The 22,498-nt window shown below is 43.8% G+C and overlaps 4 protein-coding genes across 11 annotated transcripts in view; 3 read left to right on the top strand and 1 right to left on the bottom strand.

Annotated features, from left to right (window-relative positions):
• The window catches only part of LOC117220712 (casein kinase I), a 45,985-nt gene extending 26,949 nt beyond the window's left edge, over positions 1-19,036 (top strand). For 3 of the 8 annotated variants that reach the window (XM_076528583.1, XM_076528585.1, XM_076528587.1), the window contains one exon: positions 12,518-14,508. In XM_076528583.1, the coding sequence (XP_076384698.1) occupies positions 12,518-12,542 (25 nt within the window). In that variant the 3' untranslated portion in view covers positions 12,543-14,508. Of the gene's footprint in view, positions 5,094-8,583; positions 14,509-15,518; positions 16,610-16,677 lie in introns of those variants that run through there. The other 5 variants (XM_076528586.1, XM_076528579.1, XR_013037162.1 and 2 more) reach the window with 4 other exon arrangements.
• On the bottom strand, positions 14,654-16,819 carry LOC117217731 (L-xylulose reductase). The gene is made up of 4 exons (XM_033465554.2): positions 16,683-16,819; positions 15,551-15,980; positions 15,005-15,153; positions 14,654-14,917 (listed from the first exon to the last, which is right to left on the bottom strand). The coding sequence occupies exons 1-4, from the start codon at positions 16,732-16,734 to the stop codon at positions 14,814-14,816; spliced, it is 735 nt and encodes a 244-aa protein (XP_033321445.2). The 5' UTR covers positions 16,735-16,819; the 3' UTR covers positions 14,654-14,813.
• Positions 19,037-20,302: 1,266 nt separating the features above from the next.
• wrm1 (wurmchen 1 transmembrane protein) lies at positions 20,303-21,358 on the top strand. The gene is made up of 3 exons (XM_033465552.2): positions 20,303-20,479; positions 20,877-21,094; positions 21,165-21,358. Exons 2-3 carry the CDS (start codon positions 20,905-20,907, stop codon positions 21,356-21,358), a joined length of 384 nt encoding a protein of 127 aa, XP_033321443.1. The 5' UTR covers positions 20,303-20,479; positions 20,877-20,904.
• Positions 21,359-21,573: 215 nt separating this feature from the next.
• wrm2 (wurmchen 2 transmembrane micropeptide) lies at positions 21,574-22,479 on the top strand. The gene has a single exon (XM_033465553.2). It carries the CDS (start codon positions 21,574-21,576, stop codon positions 21,751-21,753), a length of 180 nt encoding a protein of 59 aa, XP_033321444.1. The 3' UTR covers positions 21,754-22,479.
• The last annotated feature ends 19 nt before the right edge of the window (positions 22,480-22,498 follow it).

Below are 22,498 nucleotides of genomic sequence, written 5' to 3'. Positions count from 1 at the left end.
CGCCAATGCGACGGCAATGGCCCCACCTATCCGGATGGACAAGCTGCCAGCCGTAAAGCACAAGTGAATCGTCAACGACAACAACAACAACAACAACAGCAGCAGCGGCAGGAATAGCGGGCTCGTCGCCGACGGTGTCTCTTCGGCGTCGCGCGAGAGACTTTCCCCGGTCGACGATCGGTTCGGACGATCTCGTTATCGATCCACGTCCACGGACACGCTCTTCTCGAAGATCCGAAATGACTCGACTCGACCGGCCGTCCGCTATCTCGCGAGTCCCACGAGCTACGGTGGCTGGAACGCCGCCGAGGAACCCAAGAGGACGCGCGACGGCCGAAGATCCGACATCGTCGATCCTCTCAGAAACCGTTTCCAGCCAGCGGACGGACCGTGGACGATACGGTTTGGATCGCCCCGGTTGCCGAGAAGATGGCGGACCCATCGATCGTTGGTGATCGCGAGTGTACGGTACGCGGCTTCGATCTCGGTGATCCTGGACACCCCGGAACGATCGAACGCTTCGATCGCTGGAACCGGCCCAGGGGAGGAAGGGAGTCCTCCGAGGAAGACCCGGACTTCCTGGCGCCGTCTTCTTACGGTCTCGATCGAACGAAATTTCTTCGGGCAGCCCGGATCCCTGCGTTCACGGCCGCCGGCAGAGGTCGCGACGGCGAAATCTGTTCGCGGAAATCGGTGGTCGCGCGGATCGAGAAGCAACCCGCGCGCCGCGTTCGTCGGACGATCGAATCGCGATCGGTGGTTGGCGACAGTGCGCTTTGTCGTTCGTTTATCGTTTATAGGAGTGTTAAAGTTTCACCGTGGTCGCCGGAAGGTTGCCTCGCCGCGCGGCTTCTTTCTGTGCTTTCTAGGGGATAAGGATCGTCGGACGGGGGGTTATAGTACGAATCGACGTGGTCGCGGACGTGGTTTTTTAGAACGCTCGACGACGATGGCCGACGCGCGGCGCCTCGCCGGTGAACGCGTCGACGACCCAGGATCGATCAACTGTATAAATATGTAAGCGTACCCGATCAACCGTGATCTGTACATAGACGAAATCGCGGAAATCGATGGCTGGACGGAAGCGTCACAGGCGTCGATAACGCTCGGAGCTGTGAGAATGTGTCTCGGACGGAACGCGGAAAATAACGAGCTGAGCTCTCGATCGTTCTTAGAGAACGGTCCCTGAAATACGTACGAGCGTCGCTCGCCCCACCCAGCAATTCTAGGCCCCCGATCCTTGCCGCGGACCAACGCGTTTCCGCGACGAAGCAGAAAACCGGCCGTGACGACGAACGCCTGCGATAATCGAAAAACATCGCCGGATCTTGTCGCATTCGCGACGAACGCGCGTTTCCAGCATTTTATAAAATCGACTCGCTTTTCCGGTCTCAACCGGCTCGCATTTTATTCGATTCCCGGTCAGAGTCGATCGCGTCGACGAGATCGCCGTTCTTTCCGGTGCAAAGTGGTTCACCGTGTGCTCGGGTTACTGACATAACCTTCACATAACCTCACTTTTCCGTTCCGCGTCGTTGAGACCGGCTCGCGTTTTATTCAATTCCTGGTCAGAGTCAATCGCGTCGACAAGATCGCCGTTCTTTCCGGTGCAAAGTGGTTCGCCGTGCGCTCGGGTTCGAATAAAACAGCAATGTGTTTTTTTTTTTGTTACAGCAACGCGTTAAAATCGTGAACTCGCGTCGAACCCGTCTCCGGTCTGGTTCTCTACTCGAGCGTTCGTCGTTTCGGCGATTTTAGCAACGGAACGTTTTCCGCGAAAACGACCGGAAATATGAGGCTGGTCCGTGGCATCGGTTCGCGAAACGGCCGGCGATTACGCGGCGCAGTTCGTGTCCCGGCGACTTCGGATCGCGTTTTCTCGACGCGCGAACCCGATCGGTTACACCTCGGGCTACTCGGTTCTCGTCGAGTAACCTCGGTTCGCATCGCGCGCGGTTCTCGAGGCTTCCCGTTCCATCGGCGCACGCCTCCCCTCGAATCGTCGCGTCTTCTTTCGCCCTTCATTTTTATACTATTAAGCCGTGCTCGGCGAGAAATTGTAGGTGTTATATCACGTGGGTTTGGTTCTGTTCACGGTCGTCCAATCGTCCCCCCCCCCCCCTTCGTCGGGCCAACGGGCCCGGCTCGGGTCGGGCAATGTTTAACCGGGCGATCGAAGCGATCCGACGAAAACGAACGAGTTCCGGCAGCGGGAGCTTTCTGCGTACAGCGCCGAACTCTGTCAATTATCGGCGCGCGTTTAAAACGGTTCGGCTCTGTTCGCAGCCGTTTCCGGAAACAGGGGCGACGAGCGATCGTGACGGAGAAATTGGCGGTGACAGACGGGGTGACCTAATTTCGATGGAAATTTGTGTAATTCGGAAAGTACGATTGCCGAGGAAAGTTCGGGACAGTAGCCGTGTGTCAACGATTTAAACGAAACGTTCGAGTGAATTTGTACAAATTGTATGCGTCTTATCGTTGTTAGGACTCTGTCCGTTTCGAGGTTATGTTTTTTTTATCGCGTAGACTCGGTCCTAAGCAGGATCGCGCGCGCGTGACTTCGTCTTTTCGCGAGAACGATCAACTTTATTTACGATTGAAATTCAAGATTATTCGACGAGGCGAATCGGACGCCGGATCTAGAGACAATCGTCGGTTACGTTCGGAGAACGTCGAGCGTCGCGGTGACGATTATAGGCAGAAATTTGCTTGCCTAGGAGAAACGATGAAATCTGTGTTATTTGTGTACCGACGAATTTATCGTTTTTGCGATTGTATGTAAAAAAAGAGAAGCGGAGAGAAATCTGAAATCGGATCGAACGTAAGTCGAGCGGATCTGCCTTCGACCGGCGGGCAGGCCGTCGAACGCTGTCGAGAACTCGAAAATTAGTGGCATTTGGTAGACGGATCGCCGATGAACAGCGCCAAACTCTCATCTTGTCCAGTGCGTTAGGAATGTCCCCGGGATATCTGTGCATCGATCGATGTCGCGCGCGAACCCAAGCAATTACGTTACTCGATATTATATAAATATAATTAATAATAATATATATATAATATTATATATATATTATTATTATATTATATATATAATATAATAATAATAATATATATATAATTTATATATACAGTGTGTTCGCTGTAGTCGCGATCGAAAATTCGATCGACATTCGGCGCGCCGCGCTTTTTAGATTTTTACCAATTTCAAGACCGAGGTTCCGTTTCGAGTTGTTCCCCGTTTAACATCGAATCAGAAGATCGGGAATTCGAAGGGATTTTCCTAACACTGGCCGACTCGCTGGACCGCGGATCTCCGCGCGCGCGAACTCGAATTTTTATATACGTTACTTTGCAGAATCGCGAAACGTGTTTTCTTTCCGCCGCGCAAAACCAGCGCGGAACATTTTTCCGTTCTACGAGCATTCGCGAACGCTCGGAGATCCGCGGTTTAGCTTCACAGTGTGTCCTGTATGCGTGTCCCTCTTCGTCCGTGTGCGCTTGTGTCTCGACTTACGTGTTCGTGTGTGTACGTGCGTAATTTCGTGTGCTCAGACTACGAGGACTTTGGATGGACGAGAGGAGAGAGAGAGAGAGAGAGAGAGAGAGAGAGAGAGAGAGAGAGAGAGAGAGAGAGAGACAGAGTGAGAGATAGAAGAGAGAGATTGCTCTCGGACTTGCGTGAAGAGCGAGCGGAAGCAGCATCGATTGAATTTTGTAACTCGTGGCAACCAGGAGAAGAAAAGCTCGTTGTCCACGGTCCAACGATGATTAAAAAAAAACAAAAAAATGTGCAATACATTCTTTCGTATGAGCCTTCGTTCGCAACGATACAAATTCTAAAACAACGTACTACGATATCGGTAGCTTTAAGTGTTTTGTATCTACTTTCAGAGGAGGAAGAAGAAAAAAAAAATAATTGCCCGATCAAGCAAAAAAACGTCTCGCTCGTATTTTATTGCAATCATCCATCATATAAGCGCAAGGAGGATCCCGTGAAACGGAAATAAGTCTGCAAGACCGACGCGACCGTTTTTCGCTTCTTGTGAACCGAGTTTGTTCGAAGTCGGCCGCCGCGCTCGTAAGTTATTTCGATCGCGATGCCGTTACTTTCGGCCACGTGCGCGCACACTTATTTTCGGGTCGCGCCACGCATCTCGGTCCGTTTCGACTCCCCGTTGCGATTCGAAGCTGCGTTTCGCGTTCCGCTGAAAACCGCGGCCCTTGTCACAGGGGACAACGAAGACTCATACAATCGAATCCGACGCCGGTGCCGAGATACACGCTCTGCGCGGTGAGAAACAGAAAATCGTGTTTCTCCCTCTCGAACGGTGCCTGGAACTCGCCTCGAGCCCCCGAGTTCTCTCGACGACGCGAATCGACGCGCCGCACGTCGAACGAGTTACGGAAACGCGCGCGCGCGCGCGTGATCACATGTTCCGATAATTCCGACGGATTTTCTGCTTCGATCAAAATTTATGCGCCACCATGCGACCGTCGAAGCGAGACCAGGGAGGGGGGGGGGGGCGAACAAAGAAGTCCGAGAGAGACAGTGCTGGGAAAAAAAACCAGCAAAAGTGGACTTACATCCGGCAAAACTACTTTTCACGTGGGAAGCGATCGTCGAAAGGACAAAAATGTATTGCGAGAAAACGATCGACTCGACCGACGAACCCGATATCAAACATCACCGAAAAAGCTCGCGCTCATTCATTCCTATCGTTCGTTCGTTCGTTCGTGCATTTTCCATTCCTCGTCGCTCAATGTCTCGTCATCGTCGTTCTCACTGTCCATTGTTATCGTCGTCGTTGCGTCGTGGGGGACACCTGTCCTCTCCTCGATTTCCCGCCGAATCAGCGTCTCGTGTAAAATAATCGTGAGCGCGTCGCGTTCGAATAAAAACGCAACAAAACGAGGTGAAAAACAAAAAAAACCGTGATAACAAAGTGTGTGTGTTATGTGTGTGTGTGTGTGTGTGTATGCGCGCGCACGCGCATACACGCATAATCAAAACAAAGTATATATTATACCGACACATGTTTTTCTATGTATTGTTTTTGTTCATAGAGTATACATTACTACCGCTACTATTATTACTATTGCCACTAACGATTAACTATTAACTGCTACCAACTATTATTACTACTACCAATTACTACCGCTGCTTTGCTACCGTTAATTCCGCTATTTGCCGCGTCGTAACTCGTCTAGGGACACGAATTGGTTGCGTGACGGTCTGCTCGGTAAACGGATGGGTGGTCCCGATCGACCCGGGTCCGCCGTGTGCCGCCATCTATGACCACGTTTCACGTTCCTGTTCTCGCCTTCTTCTCCCGCTTCTCGTCGCCGCCACAGTGGGACGGATCAAGAAATTCAGTGACATTCTGTTATAACTTTTGAACCATCGAAGATATCGCAATGAAATTTTCACCAAAAATATTTAAAAAATAGTTATTTTCAATTACAGATAAATAATTTTTTTTTACATTTGTTGAACAATAATTTTTAATTAATTTTCATTGACATTTTCTTGTGAAAAAAATTGTTTGAATATAATGTTACAAACTGTTTGTAACATTACAGTACTAACGTACCTGGAATTAATGGTGGGTCCTCGTAACCAGTGTGGGTGCAATAAAGTACGCGTGTGCATTCTATGTAGTTGGTAAATTTCAACAGTTCGAACTTTTGATAAAATGTAGAGTATCTTAATTAATCTTACCATTTTGTTACCGTTTCTAGTACTCTACGTTTTATCAAAAGTTCGAACTGTTGAAATTTACCAACTACATACAGTAACGTCTCTCTAATTGACGCCAAGATTGCGCACAAAAATGGACAATTTGGGAAGAGAAGATACGATTATTCGAGCCTTGCAGTTCGCTTTTATAGTTACGAATTGTCAACAACTGTAAAAGAACGAGCTACAAAGCTCGAATAATCGTATCTCCTCTTCCAAAAATCGTTCATTTTTCTGTAGAATCTGAGCATCGATTAAGAAGACATCACTGTAAAGTAATGTCTCTTTAATCGACACCCGGTTTGCGCACAAAAATGAACAATTTGGGAAGAGGAGATACAATTATTCGAGCCTTACGGTTTATTTTTATAGTTATAAATTGTCCACGATTATAAAAACGAGCCGCGAGGCTCGAATAATCGTATCTCTTCTTCCCAAATTATCCAATTTAGTGGACAATCTGAGCGTCGGTCAGTGAGACATTACTGTACAATGCATACAGAGAACTTTTTCTGGGACGCGTACTTTATTGCACCCACACTGGTTACGAGGACCCACTAGTAATTCCAGGTACATTAGTATCGTAATGTTACAAAGTTTGTTTCGTTTACTTACATTTTTCATGTTATATGGAATAATTAAAAATTTTAAATATCCGTCGATTTACAGACGAAGAAGCGTTCTGTAATACCGACTGGAACACAGAGAGATTATCTTCGATATCTTTAACCTCGAAGTAACGTAACGTTGATATCTTTAAAACGTAATAATTTACAATCTGGTTCGTCTTGGTATGTAACTTTTACAGAATTATGTAGAGGAAAGTATCCTGAAAATATACCGTTTGTCCGAAACCGTGAGTCCTTGGGTGTCAAAAAATGTTCCTTGTCGAATGTAAAGAATTTTTACACTTTTTGTATTTTATTAAACATTATATTTTTCATACATAGGATGCGATAATCTTGATTTAAGCTACTGTTCCCTAACGAGAAGTATTGCCACCTAATGTTAAAAAAAGAAAGCAAAGGAAAAACTTAATTAGGTTCGTCGGGACATTGCGAGAAAAAGAAGCATATTTTTTGACGTCAAATGTAGCGTTCGAAATGATCAACTTTAAATCGTCGTATCTGTTACAATTTACGATCATTTTTATTGATATTCCCATTTTCGAGGGTAATGGACATTTAACAAGCGATAAAAATTGACTGGACATCGATATGAGAAAATTAGGTTTTTGTCAAAATGTCGCTAAAATCTTCGATCCGGCCTATTGTGCGCCGGTTAGACGAGAACCGAAACGCTCCGAAAACACCATAAACTGTCCCAGGCTCCGGCGGTGATCCATGGTCTAGAATCTAGAAGAAATCGATCGATCGTGCGTTCGTTCGTTCGTTCGCCGAGTCCCTCGAGGGGGCAGCATTCTTGCCCAGGGTTGCGTTATTGGGGTCTTCTTGGGGATTTTTTCGACAAGGAATCGAAAGACTATTCCGCATAGGTTTCCGCGCGGATTTTTAGTAGCGGATGTTCAGCGAATTCCTGTGTTCCGATTGAAAGGATCGACGGTCGTGTTCCGTTCGAATCGAACTACCTCAAATTCTTTGGCGCGGACCGGTCGACCTCGGAAGCTGCCCGGGAAGAATCACGTTATTAACACGGAGGGATCGAACACTGCCAGCTCGAGCTATCGTCGCGTTTTACCGCCGCGACTGTAAGGCACACGGACATATCGTTTCTCGCTTCGAGCTGCCACCTCCGCGTCCCCCGGACGACAGAATTCCCTAGATCCGGGCCCCTTGATCAGGCACAACCGCGGACGCGGGCGGAACAGGTTGCCGCGCCGCGCGCGGTAGTATAATAAACACGAAATCATGGTCGTGATAGAAAACGGTGACGGATTTAATCGAAAATTTGTATGCAAGGGTTCTCGTAGTCGGCGATTAGGAATCCGAACTTGAAAATTCGGAAAACAAAATGGCGGATCCAATACAACGGATGGGTTGTTGAAAAAGTGATTTGATTTTCACAAAAATTGGTGCACGTATATCTTCGAAAGTTCTCGTTACGAATCTGAATTGCATATTTGAAAAAACAAAATGGCGGATGAGTTGTTGAGAAAATGATTCGATTCTCATAAAAATTGATGCACGTACAATTTCGGAAGTCCTCGTCGTAACGAGGTCAGATTCGTAAATCTGAATTGCATATTTGAAAAAACAGAACGTTTATCGCCGAATTAGTTCGATGACGAGTGTTTAGCCGGTTACTACGAGACGGAAGCCGTCCTCGAGGAGATCGATGCCAGTGCGCGATGGTAGGATCGACAGGATCCTTCCGTTTCGGTTCTTTTCGTCTCCCCTTTATTTTCCGTTCGAGTGGAGCTCCGAACGACGAGAGCGGATGGTTTCAAGGAGAAGCTCTTTTGTTTTTATACCTGCGCGCTTCGTACACTGTGCAGTTCTCTTTCCACTCGTACTCTCGCACGTTTCCCCTTCCACTCGCATATTCCGTTCCGACCGCTCGTACAGTCTTCTTACGTCATCAACTCGAATACACTCTCTGGTTTTTCACTCGTTCGTCTCCCTCCAGCTGTTCTTTCGACTCCCAGCGCCGCGCGCGCGCGTGCTTCCGTAGTCTACGCATTCGTTTGCGTACTCTTCGGACTCGGCGTGTACCCTCTTTTTCTACAACTCGTAAATATGGTGCAGCGTGTCTGCTGAAATATTAGATCGAGTCGTAAATAACTTTCGTATCTTTATCCGGACACTTACTTTGCTTCTTTTCTTTCTTTATTTTTATTCTCTATTCTTTTTCATTTGATTTATTTTGAACCTTTATCTGTTTAGCGAAAGCAAAAACTCGTTTGTCCCGATGACTCGTAGCGGGTAGATACGAACGATAGATTCTACCTGGCCGAATAGGAAGTTACTTACGACTCGACCTAACGTTGTCGCATCTCACGGAGCCTGCTGCTTCGTCCTTCGTCATCCAACGACCAGCCGTTCCGACGAACATCGATAAACGACAAATTACGAAAGGAACTAGAGAAGACGACTGGGACCGACTTCGTTTCTCCTTCCCGTTCTCCAACGACACATCATCCTATTTTGCGAGACATAACCTCGTCTCCCGGTCTTCCCGTTTCCCCATCTTGTGCCACAAGCTCCCGGTAAACCATCCATTCTGTTCCGCAACGCTGTTAACACGAGAGCTCCGATCGCGAACCGGTCCATCGCGACTCCGAGCAAATCCGCGAGACAGAAATGCGACCGCTCGAGCTTTCGACAGTGTCGAGTTGACGCCGCTCGGCCTAGAAGAGCGTCATCTTCTTTCCTAGAGGGGCCGTGCCGCAGGAATTCCGTTCGAACCACGGCAAACGAAAATCGCAAGCAAAATTGAAACCAAATGGAAACCCTCCGAAACAAATACAGTAATGTCTCTCTTCTCGGCGTAACTCGAGTATGCCAATCCCGACGCCGAGATATTGCCACGGCCCTGTAATTTATCGATTTTCTCGCGGCCCTTTAATTCATCGATTTTCTCGCTATGCTAAAGTTCGATGGTTTGGTGAACACGTGTGCTGCGGCACGCGCCGCGTCTCCTTCGACTCGAATTCCCGGAAGACAACTCGTAATGCAATGACATAACTTTTTTTAATTTTAACATTTTAACACTGATCTTTTTTTAAACATATTGCTGATAGTTTTCTGATTACAATGAGACCAAACACGATATAGTTTAGACAGATATTTCTGTCTACGAAATCAAAGACAATAGACGTTGCACGTAATTTACTGCCAAGATGCGCGTGCTGTGTGCTGGAAAAGAGTTTAGGCAAAGTTGTCGACTTTACCGATGCCGTAACAAATAATGTAAAAAAAAATTAATTCGTAAATAATTCATATTCAAATTGGCTAAATGTCGTGTTCTTTCTCGATGTTCGACATCTTAAAAATTCCAGGGTCGATGGAAAATGTACAGAAAACAGTTCCTTTACAGCCTCCACGCGTAGGCTCGTCCTCCAAATGATGTCGCTTCTCCCGTCCTAGCAAATTTCAAACATGGAACTCTTCGTTCTCGGCCGTCTTCGTTTCCTTCTGTCTCCCATCCGTGTAAAGCTTCCTATTCCCGGTGTCTAACGTAGGCTCGAATAGCGTAACTTTGGTGATATTTTCTTTCGAAAAACATACGTACATACCTTCTTCGACCTTGCCTTTAATATTTCATATGTTTAAAATCGGTTTTTGTAATGCTTTTTTCGCAAATAAAATAAGTTACTTATCACGTATAACGAATAAGAATGGTCTAAAGCACGTCGTGTTTGGTATCATTTTAATTGGAAAAATGTGACCGATATATTAAAAAAAATTTCATGTATAAAAAAATAGAAATAAAAAAGTTATGTCATCGTTTTTATCCTGTCGTTACAATGTTGTTCACCGGCTGTCTCCGATGCTGACCGCTGCCTTGCATACATAGTATACAACATAGTTTCGCTCGACTCGAGTTTCGTTCTATCTCCCTCCCTTTCACGAGGTGTCGGCAACAATAAAGACGAGCCGCGAGACTCGAAGAAATAAATTCCCGCGTACTACTCTCGACACTTTAGAATTCGGTCCCGGCGACAGATACGGAGACATTACTGTACACGTACAGGGTGTCCTGAAACTAACTCGCGATCGGGAGAATAGGGGTCCCGGAGATCGTTTCAAGCAAATTTTTTCTTTGGCGGAAATGCAATCCGCGGTCGACCAGTGGGAGGACCGCAGTAACCAGTGGAAGGGAAGCTCGGCTGGCGCGAGGCGTCCGAGAGCCAATGAGCGGACGAAGCCCAGTTCCGTTGATTGGCTCGACCGCCTCGCGCCAGCTGAGGCCTCGCCTCTCATTGGTCACCGTTTTTCGTTAATAACTCGTAAACGAAGCCGCGGACCGCATTTTCGCTAAGGAACAAGTTACTTCGAATGACCTCAGGAATTCCTCGTTTCCCGGAAGTAACATAATTTTGGGACACCTCGTATATTACATACATAGAAAGTAAGAGAGAGAAAGAGAACGCGTGTCTGCGAGAGAGAAAGACGTTGAAACTGGTCTCTGGGTCCGAGCAGCGAGCAATCGTCTTGCGAAAATCTTTATCGACGAGGCGTCGCGACGAACCCGGCATCGAAGTAGACGATTCGCGATTTTCATTGTACTTTTAACTACGTTGATCGAGCAACTGTATCGACGAGACCGGTTTTTATATGTACATACATGCGATTAAGACGGGAAAGAGAACGAAGGAATGCGACGGAATAATATTAAGAACAGATGGATTACTAGAATAAGCGATGATCGAGCGTGCACGCGTGTCCGTATTCTCAGTGTCGATTATTGCGTGTCGCGTCGATATCACCGAAAGAAAGATAGATAGATAGATAGATAGATAGATAGAGAGAGAGAGAGAGAAAACCAAGGCGGACGAACTGCGACGGAGAACTTTTTCTGTACCGAAAGAACGCGAGAAGAAGAGAACGATCGTTTCAAGCGTCGTCGTCGTCGACGTCGAATCGTTTTCCTTCAATTTTCCGTCGCGATTCGTCGAGTTGCGCGAACGATGATCGAACACTCGCTCCAGAGAATGCAGCGAGTTGATGAAATCGCTGAGCCTTTTGCGGATTATTTTACGAGATATCGAAAGAATATTCTGCATTGTTTCTTTTTTTTTGGAACATACATATGTATATATGTATATTTTGTTCGAACCAAAATCTCGTAAATTCTTGGAGTTTGCAAATCTTCGAAACCATTTTGCATAGCTAAAACGAAAAAATAAGGTGGCATGTTCGAAGATACGTGTACAGCAAAAATAGCAGGCGGTAACTGCCCCTTAAGTCTTCGAAGTCAGAGAAAATTCTGGACAATTATAGGGTTATCCGAATCGCGAGTGTCGCATCTTTAGATTGAAATAAAACACAAACATTTGAGATAATTCAGGTTTCTTTATTTTAATATAAAGTCCATTCCGTAATATTAATCGTTCGACAAACGACCGTCCCGAATTTTCTTTCGCAAGCCCGATTCGTTTCACCCAATTTTCCATTACATTATTACGTAATCAGAATTCTATTTCATTATCGACGGCCATATAACATTGTTTTCCAGCTCGTCGATCGTTCGTGATTTATCGCGCCATAACCTTTATTTCTTAAAACATCCCGTAGGAAAGAAAATCCGCGAGATTCAACGAAAACAAGCTCGAACGGAACCCGAATGTTTCTAATAATTTTCAACAATTTTCTACGCGTCGCTGCGCAGCGTAGCATTCGGCGATGATTTGTCCACGTTTAGCAGTGCTATCCGTTGAAAGATGCGACCCTTAATTTGGATAACCTTATAGCATAAAGTTCCGTTCGGTGTCGTTTCATTTTTTCGACGTACCGTGTTCGAGCTATCGGTCGGAAACTCCTGTCCGAATTCTGCTTTAGAACGATAAGAAATCGCCCTGAGAACAGTTTCCCTAGCTTGCTGCATCTTTTCCAACGATCGCGAAGGAAGAAACGGGGGAGCAAAGCGATCGGAAACTGCGCGTGATCGCGTGCGAGCGCCATCGAGCGGCGGTACAGTCGAGAAACTCAAGTCGCGCACGCGTTTGCTCGCGTAGTTCGTTCTCTAGGGCTTTTGTCCGCATCCCCGAATACGATATTACTTGGTCCGTTGATCGTCGCGCGAAAAACCACCTCTCGCTATCAGCCAGCCTCGAGCTTCTTGTACCAGATATTGACGGTTTTCCTTTCTTTGTAGGTTGATGAAAAGCACGAGCGGCTGACCGTCGACTCGATCGACGCGCCCAATAGCTAACCGTGGATCTCGATCGCACCCGTAAGTGATCTACTTTCGCCTCCTTTTTCGTTACCGAGAGAGTTTTCACGGAGCATCTGTCTGCACGAGGGAAGCTTGGCGTCCGATCGAATTCCGGGACTTTCGTTTTCTTTCTCGCGAGGAGTATCGTTCGCGATCGGAAGAAGTTTTGTCTGCTTCGGGGGTGCGCGGTGTACTCTGCGTAACAAATTAAGGTACACCGAACGGAGAGACTCGTTCCTGGGACTCGGAAGGTAGAAATTTCCGATCGGCAAAATTTCATGGAAACGCGACGACTCGAATCGCAATTCCGAGAAGATTGCGGAAAATGTGGTATCGAATCAAACGTTTGAACTTGATCAAAGAATCGATCGTGCCTCCGAAGACACGACAACTGGACTGCGGATTCTCGGATGCATTTGTGACAGAAATTCATTGACGAAGAATCGAACTATGAAAAAAAGAAAAAAAAACGTTTACGTGTCTCTAGCTTTCATTTCCCATGATCGCTTGGAACATTCTTATTTCGCACAACGATCCACAGTCCGATGCTGTTTCATGTCCTCTCGTTCGGCGCGAGTTCTGCTCGGCGTCGAACGAAGGGCGTCGCCTTGGACACAGCTGAAAGCGGGTTAGCGATCGAATCGTCGATCGACCGGGACGAGTCCGATCGCCGACGACGGTGCGCTTCTTCCTGTTGCGTCCCCTTGGATCGATCGACCGATCGGCACAAATCAAATTTAAGCTTGCATTGTCTCGACATTCTCGACGCGAGCTCGTTCAATTCCTGACTGAAGTGCAATTGTACGATTTCGCCGAGCGTCGTTGTACGTTTCGCTTCTTTGTTCTTGGTGTATGCATTTGCTGTCGCGTGTGCGTGTGCGTGTGCGAGAGAGAGAGAAAGAGAAGGGGGGCGCGTGCGTAGCCGTGTGTGAACGCGCCAACCAATAGTCGATCGCGAGGCATCGAGCCGCGTGTACGCCGAACTTGTTTTCCCCCCTTTTCGTTTCACGTTTCGTTCGTACTCGACAATTTCGATCCGCGCGTTGACTCGAGATCGATCGGAAAAGTTCGGCGCGAGAAACCAGATCGGCGATCCTATCGACGGGAAGATCGATGCAGCTAATCTGTACGGCCGGTTCATCGATTCTCGCTCTTGCGCGCTGTACGAGGAAGCGAATTATCTCGAACGAACAGCAAGCCGGAAGTCGAATGGAATTCGACGCACTTTCGGTTTGTCGTAACTGAAATTTGCGACGAAGAAAGGGGAAGGCTCGCTTTCGGCACAAATTGCGACCGAGCAGCGCGCTTTCATCACGATGACAAAGTTACTTGAACGAAGCAGGCCGTTTTCGATTTTAAGGTTAAGAACCGGCAACGTCCGCGCGACGCTGGGCAGAGTAAATGATCGAGTACGCTGATCGTACGCGGACAAACAACTGGTTGTGACAAATAATTCGTAAGGCTCCCGATCGAGCGTCGTCGGCTCGAATAAATGAGGATCGTGCGTCGAGCATGAAATATCGCGAGTCAGCCGTGAGATCCGATTGGATCGATTATATCAAGGAATGGGAAATGAGTGGAGGACAAAAGAGAAAATTGTCTTCTGCGAAAGCGGTCTGATTTCATGTTTTTCTCCGCCACTTTTTACGTTCATCGTATATAGGGGGTAAAATAATACCGATTTAGGAGCCGAAAAAAGAAAAAGACGAACATTTGTTTTAGATCGGCAACGGCGACGGCCGGGGAAGCCGTGGAAGCCGGGGTCGCGGCAAAATATTTTCGGAAAACACAAGTTTCTTCTTCGAAAGGACACACCGAGCGTTCCGCGGCGTTCTCCGCCGTCCGCGCGCCGAGTTCTAGTTGAATAATAAAAGAAACAAAAAAAAACAAGAAGAAACGAAGCATTTTTTAAATTAAACGGGATAAACGAACGACTGTGTCTTTTATCAACCCGTCACTCTCCGAACGTCCGTTTTCCTTCTTCCACCAACGAAACGCAAATTCGACTAGAAACAAATTAGAGTGTTCGCACGCGTTCGGTGCCACTTTGCAGTAAGTTGAGAACTCCGGTAAAAATGTTGGAAAAATGTTGTACAAATATTTATGCATAATTCGTTGATCCATAGATATTATACGCTGTTCAGCCTTCGTTCGTTGATTCGTATAATGATATTTAAGGCGAGATTCGGTCGGTATATTGTAAAGGAGATTCGTCGTGCAGCGACGGATGTGATGTCTACGTCGCCAAAAATCCACCGTCGACCGGTAACGCGATACCGTTGATCATGGAGCTTCGGTCGCTCAAGAGGAAGACGATCGCGTCCACGACCTCGTCCACTTCTGCAAGCACGGTAATATGTACGTAGAACAATGAGAATCGTCTACGGAATTGGTGTTCGCGAAATCACTGTGTATATAGAATTTTACCAGCAAATCGACCCAACGGTATCTTGTCCAACATGGTCCGCGCCTTTTCTGGATCGCTCCAGCCGAGTTTCCCCATGTCGGTCATGACCACCGTAGGGTTCACGGAGTTCACGCGAATATCGTGCGGGCCAAACTCGAGCGCCATCGTCCTGAAAGAGGTACATTTCTCTCCGATTAAACGTGAACTGCAGGGTGTCCGAAAAATGTAACTTTTTCCTTAGCGAAAATATTCTACGAGACTTCGTTTACGAGTTATCAACGAAAAACGGTGACCAATGAGAGGCGAGCACTCGGCTGGCGCGAGACGGCCGAGCCAATCGGCGGAACTGGGCTTCGCGCGCTCGTTGGCTGGGCCGCCTTACGCCAGCCGAGCACGCCTCTTATTGGGAGACGCTGCGAGATAATTTTGGGACACCGTGTATGTGTATTCTCGACGCTTCAGCTATCGAAAGTCGTAAAGAGTAGGCCTTCCAAGATATTTCGATAGAATGATACAATAAAATCAACGTTTCAGATAAGACGAGTCAAAGGAGCACGTTCCCATACTTGGTCAGCATATCCACCGCTCCCTTAGTGGCGCAATAGATGGAGTGATTCGCCAACGCGGCTTGGCTAGCCTGCGAAGACATGTTCACGATACTGCCGGCGACCTTCCTCCTGATCATATCGGCAGCGACCACCTGAGTAACGTTCACGATCGACTTCACGTTCGCGCCGAAGCTCAAGTCGAAGTCTTGCTCCGTGACCTCCATGAACGGTTGAAGGACAGCGACAGCGGCATTGTTTACCAGCAGATCGATGGGTAGAACCTTTTGAATCGCTCTCCTGGACGCTTCCCAATCGAGGAGGTTCACGCAAATGGTTTGGATGCTGGGATCCTGGGTGCGCAGCTCGTCCAGGTTTCCCTGGGTCTTGGATAAGGCGATCACCTGGCCCTTGAACTTGGCCAGACGAAGCGCCAGATCTCTCCCGATACCTACGATTCATTGGCACGTTAATCAGGGAGGATCGATTCAATTGTCTTTTAATAAATGTATCTACACTTTTAATAAAGTGTAGAAGGTAAGATTCGTTTAGAAAAATAAAAAAAAGTTGTCGACAGGACGCGTGCTGGTCCCAGACGGTCGATCGTTTAAATACTAATCGCGTGGTTCTTTGCAATGTAATACTATCGTTGACTATCGAGATAATCTTAATTACTAGATGCAAAGAACTTCGTAAAATATTCTACGATATAACAAAATTTCCTAATGTACTCGATGAAAGTACATCCGCTTAACAAGTTTATAAATTCTGAATCTATAATTTGCATATTGTCCAGAGGTAAACATTATTAACGACATCTCGTTTACGTAATCGTCGAGGAAAGGTTTCATCATTAATGCGATAAATTAAACCGGATTACGACCGATTACCAATATCTCTGCCATTTGTGAAACATTCCGTTTTACATAATCAAATTTTAATCATCGAGTTATATGTCGAAGAATAATCAGGACTGATCGGTTGTATTTCAACTCTTACCCAATCAACGATAACCTTTTTACCGAGCTATGCGGAACTGAATCGACATTTGCAGAATAAAGTAAATACAAAATACATGATGTAAGTAAAATAAGGTGAACCAAGGTACAGTAAAACTATCGTGTTCGTATATACAATTTATTTTGTAGCGTACCTTTACCGGCCCCTGTTACGAGGATACGTTTTCCTTCAAAGTTGATGTTCATCGCTGACGTATGCGTTGCCGACTGATACGAATTATTGGCCGCTCAAATATATATACATATATACCGTCTGACCCTCCAATCACCGTCAACGATGTATCGTATATATGTAGGTACATACATTGATATCAGCTTCGTCGGTGCCGACGCGTTCTATGACCCATAATAAATGGCAAATCCGCTACAATCAAAGTCGTTTAATTTGTCGACGTTTCATTGCTAGCACGGTAGCAACCATAACCTATAAATTGTCTTCGTTTAATTAAGGTGTACAGTGTGTACAGGAACAGCGGTTCTTTCTTTATTCGGTAATTGAAAACGTAACCATACATGTTATGCAAACAGAGGATCGACTCGTTAGCGTTACTTAAAACATATTCATTAAGTTAGCGAAGCGAAAGAATTCGTATGCACCTGCTTCGAAGCTACATACATATGTAGGCATATTCACTTTAATATTCCACTCGTTCCAATTTGAAAGAAACGAAAATAATCTTGTTGATTTCTGTGAGGCGCTTAATTTCTTATGATTAAGATTCTTCTTTTCCTCCGATTTCTTCTGTGTCTCGTGTCATGTTTTTCTCTAATAGCAAAAGCTATTTAAAATAATTCTGGTTTACTAAAAAAGTAAACAGGTAAATGCTTTCATGACTATGTCTTGATAAAATTCTTTGAAACTTTCCCGCCACAAGTTTTGAAACTTAATGATAGAAAGAGAAAGGAAATATCGATCGTATATCGATGATACAATGAATCGTCGCATCGTCAGCGAACTATGAAGACGTCTCAGTCATGTTCGTGTTTACATAAAAATTTGACGATTGCATTGTTGGTCTCTCTTTGTTAGAATTTCAATAATTAAAGAGAGTAACTGTCAACGTATACTATAAAAGTAGTAAACATAGTAAATGTTGTGATTGTTGAATATTGTTTGAAGTTTAACAAGACCTAACCTCGGTATATGAGCGTTTTACATAAAAATAATTGCGTCGAAGCGATATTAGTGGTTCGATCTGTACGAATTTAAGACGAAAATTGTCTTCCTTTATTCGATGATTTATTCGCATGGTTGAAAACGATAACAAAAGTATTTGGTACACAAATATTTTGGAGTAAGTTATCGATCACCTGTGGAAGTGGTAACACAGCAAATTGTTTTTGTCATGAACTGCATAAACTTTTACAATTTAGAACATTGTGTCTAACGAACTATTGTAAAATTCAGACAGCAATATCGGTAGTAAAGACCAGGCTTGGTATTCGCGTTACTACCAAAGTAATGAACAGAATGGCGTTCAAAGTGTTCATGGCAACTGGCAGCACGTTTCATCGTGTCTTAATTTTCATGCTTAAGCTTGGTTGGCAATCACGTTTTCGGTTACCTATGCTTTTAGTCATGTTGTTCGTGGCCACGGACTGTAGGATTAATCTGGAAGTCGGATTTGAAACTACAGAACAACATAATCATTTGTGATTAAGGATGTAAACAAGTTATCGACTAGATCGTGTAACTGAAAATGTTAATTTCGTATAGAAAACGTAAACTGTTATTTATTTTTCAATTTATGTAAGATAACGTAGTTTAAGGATGAAAGGGTATCGTTAAAACTATGATTAACTTCTGTTGTAACGTTTAAATGTTATAAACTGATCTCTGCATTGGAATTGCATAGGATAAGACCATGTAAGAGTAAGCGTTAGCGTGAAACGAATATGTATACTCTTAAGTGTTTCTCATTTTAAACACAAACATTTTTACATGTTATTACTCTTTAGATTAATATCTATTATAAATCTATTTGTTATATCATGTGCGAAATAATTTTGTATTTACCTAAATCGATAGCATTAAAAAAATAACATAGGTATCGATTAAGTTATACATTTGAGACTGATTGGTTTCTATTAGGATATTCGAGTTACATGTAAGTGGAAAAACCTATTAAAGTAATAACAGTTATAAATGTTATGTATGCGTGAAAATTATGTGAATACATACATTATTACTGTTGTACGCATCTATGCAAATATGTATGTCTTAACATTTACCTTATGAACGTACAACTTTTGTTAAAAAAATACAAGAAATTCCGAAATATTAATAATAATCCGAGGAAAATGGACAGACATTAAATTAGATAAGGAGTAAAGTAGATAAACAATTTCATAGTGGGGCAGCTTCGTTATATCGTGGTATTCGATTAATTCGATAATTTAAATATTAAATGTTATACTAGCTACTAGCGATGTAATTCTTACTGTAAAAATTCAGTGATTGAATACAATATGATGCAATTACAAGTTATCCGATGTCATTTAAAATATACCTTCTGCTTTTGTATTGAAACATTATCATGGGCAAACGCTCAAACTACATATCTCTCATTATCACAATGCAGAATCATCGAAAATAATTAATTATGACATAATTAGAATAAAGAACATTTAACCAAGTTCATAGAATTGTACAAGAAAGTTTTCTGCATTAATCGAAGTAATAAATTCTCCTGAACAATACTGTGGCCCTGGTTTATTGTGAATAACCAAACATTATCTTTAAAAAAAGGTGCAAAAAAAGGGGTTTGACGAGAATAAAACCCTTACATTTTTATTTTTTTAATCTGGAAGTAGAGCGAACAAACCAGGCGTGTATGTTAATAGACCACGAACGCACATACTTCTTTCGAGTACGTTAGCGCCCACTCGTTAAATCCACTGATGAAATATTTCAATCGGCCAGCTTATATAGAAAAGATACTTCATGAAAGTACTAGCGAGAAACTGCTCGATACGCCAATAGCCCTCTATGAAGGGATGTTTGGATTAAACGGAGATACCTTGATGCATATATAAAAAGGTATGTAAACGAATAACTGCGACAGAAGTGTTTTCAAAAAAGATTTATAAAGCGATTTTATATAAATGAACACATTCATGTTACATTTTTATACAATAATTGTGTATTAGCAGAATAAAAATTAAAAATCTCTCGCGACGCGACTTCTACCCCTATTCCATTGTGGTAATTCGCTCTTGATACCGAGGATCGGTAATGTACAGTGCGACATGATTTACTGTTGTTTAATCACAAAATATCAAATGGCCAGACTCATCAGTCGAATAAAAACAGCTTGGCACGGAACGTGTTAAGATCTCCGAAAGAGGCGCGACCATCGCTAAATTCAGCCAAAATTTCACTTTGTCCACAACGATTAATTAATTTGCCTAATAAATGTGTATATTAATTAATTTCTTACAGCACTTAACATGTATTTAGTAACGCATCCCTAAATGTACAATACAGACGAAGATATTTTATTACGAAAGAATGAAAACTCTATATTTTCTACCGTATTTCACGTAATATGCAAAGTTAAGGAACAGGACTTCGTAATAATTAAGAAGAACAAGAAGGGTCAGCTATTATCGAATGATATTGGTTTTGTTATAAACAATAAACAAAATTCCTTTAAAAATGTACAAACAGGTGCGTTCTATGTATTGTTACATGCAAATGGGACCTGATGGCTAATGCATTCTATCCTCCCACCATATGCATCGCCCCGCCCAAATACAATTTGTAACGTAACAGATTCCAATGCATCCAGTGATAGGAGTTATCCAGTTGAGTTTCTCGTACTACTTCTAATAGTGAACAGTCAGGGCTATTTTATATTTAATATATATTAACGCTAATTCTACTAATATTTGAAATAAAAGCTTAAGGAAAAACAGGAATTGTTGAACGGTACGTAACATATGAGTATGTTGATTATATTAACCCATCTGAGATTCTCAGAGCTACTATTTATACTTTACAAACCATTCACAATATTTCAATTACATTCGGTTAATTATGATAAGAATCATTTACTGGTCTACAATATAAGAACCACGCGTACGCAGTATTTAAAGAATTAAGCAAAATTTCATAATGTTGACCTCACGCCACGCCTTCGGTTCTCTCAGCACGAATGACGCCAAATTGCGACCCTTTTAAATAAGTCGTCTTACAGTTACCAAATAAATGCGACACGTTAGTAATTCAAATTTCGGTTAATCGCATGCTTTTGGTAAACGAATAAATCCGTAAAATTCTTAAAAAGTGTATGTACATAAGGTGAAACTATCTTTGTCTTTTTCAGAAGTTACTCAGTCTAAAAATTTATAAAAATGTCCATTCTAGACGAGCGAGAGGATTACCTGAAGAATCCCTTCTTCGTAAAGCACGAGTATGGTGATTTCACACCGTTTTACGTCACTGTGACTATCTGTTCTCTGGTATTCGTGATCCTGTGTATTTTGAATATTGGATTTTGTTTCTGTTCTCGACACAGAGACTACTGGCAGAGTCCCTTCACCGGTAAGTCTTGGATAATCTGTTCTCATTAACGTTAGCATCCTTTCGTTACATCGATTAATTCTGTGGACAGGAAACAGGTGGATTCAGCCATTGTTCACAGTATTACCGCACAAATCGCCTCCTCTGGATATAAGCGAATTGGAACCAGGACATATAATACAGCCAGAGAAACAGGTTCTGCAATACCATAATCCCAAATTGCTCGGATCTGCGCCACAATCTCAAGAAAACATGGAAATGCAGAAGCGAGAGAGCGAAATCTAATCGTATATCGAATGGGAGAAGCTTAGATGCTAGATCTGATGTTATGCGCACAAGTAAACACGCAACATTTTACTAACGTATTAGTCATAAGCATCGCATCTTTAGCAGTGTCAGACCGATTAACACTTTATATAGCCAAAGTTTAAAAACACGTGTACCAGATACACAGGGTAAAACTGTAAATTTTCGGAGATTGGTTTAAGCCAGGAGTCAAGATGGGATTGCACATATTTTGGCCAGCAACGACGTGCTTGACTCTATTCGTAGTTTGCATTATTATAGTCATGCTGAAGTATGGGTCGCGGATCTGTAAATTGCGACATACCCCCGTGCCGTCCGACCAGGAATGGGAAGGGAAAGCGTACTCCAGAAAACTTTCTGTTTCCATGGCGTGAAGTCAACGAGTATCACCGCATGTTTTCATCCACAATTTCTGCCGTGCAGTGAAACTAATGAAAGCTTGAATCTCACAGAATGTACAGGATGTTCCCTATAACTGGGGTATACTCTACCAGTTTTTCCACAATTTGAAGATACAGCTTTTCCCAGTTGTGCGAAACATCCTGTACATACACGACGTTCGTACGAAACTTTATAAATGTTTGCGCAATTAGTATTACTCGAGTTTAAAACAGCATCATTGCCACAGAGATCAACGTATCATTAGACTGTGGATTTTACACGTTTATAACAAAAAATGAGTAAATGCAATTTAAATCGACGTGCGCGCGCGGAAAGAACGAAAGAATTTTTTGGCAAATGTTTCTACCAATCGATGCGGAAAAATTGTATTTTGCACGACGATCCACAGCCTACACATTATAATATGACTTTTATACAACACTTTTTGTATACGTAGAATAAGTAGTACTATCCATTCCGTCCAGAGGTGGTCGAAACTCGTCACGATCTGCCTTATCTTCTACTGCGACGTGCCAGTAGATATATTTAAATATGTCTAGAAAATTTGTTAATAATTTGTTTTGTATTCCGTGACAAGAAATAGGAATAATTCGTCCAACTTTTTAAACATTTGATATTATTCGTGTAACAATACTTTCATGGTGGAAGTTTTGTAATTTTGATAAATGTTTTTTAACAAATAAATATGCTTCTCTTTATACAGAGCGCACCCTGCGA

Source organism: Megalopta genalis, chromosome 1 (assembly GCF_051020955.1).
Source record: "Megalopta genalis isolate 19385.01 chromosome 1, iyMegGena1_principal, whole genome shotgun sequence".
NCBI classification, from domain to species: domain Eukaryota; kingdom Metazoa; phylum Arthropoda; class Insecta; order Hymenoptera; family Halictidae; genus Megalopta; species Megalopta genalis.
This window is presented reverse-complemented; position numbering and strand designations above follow the sequence as displayed.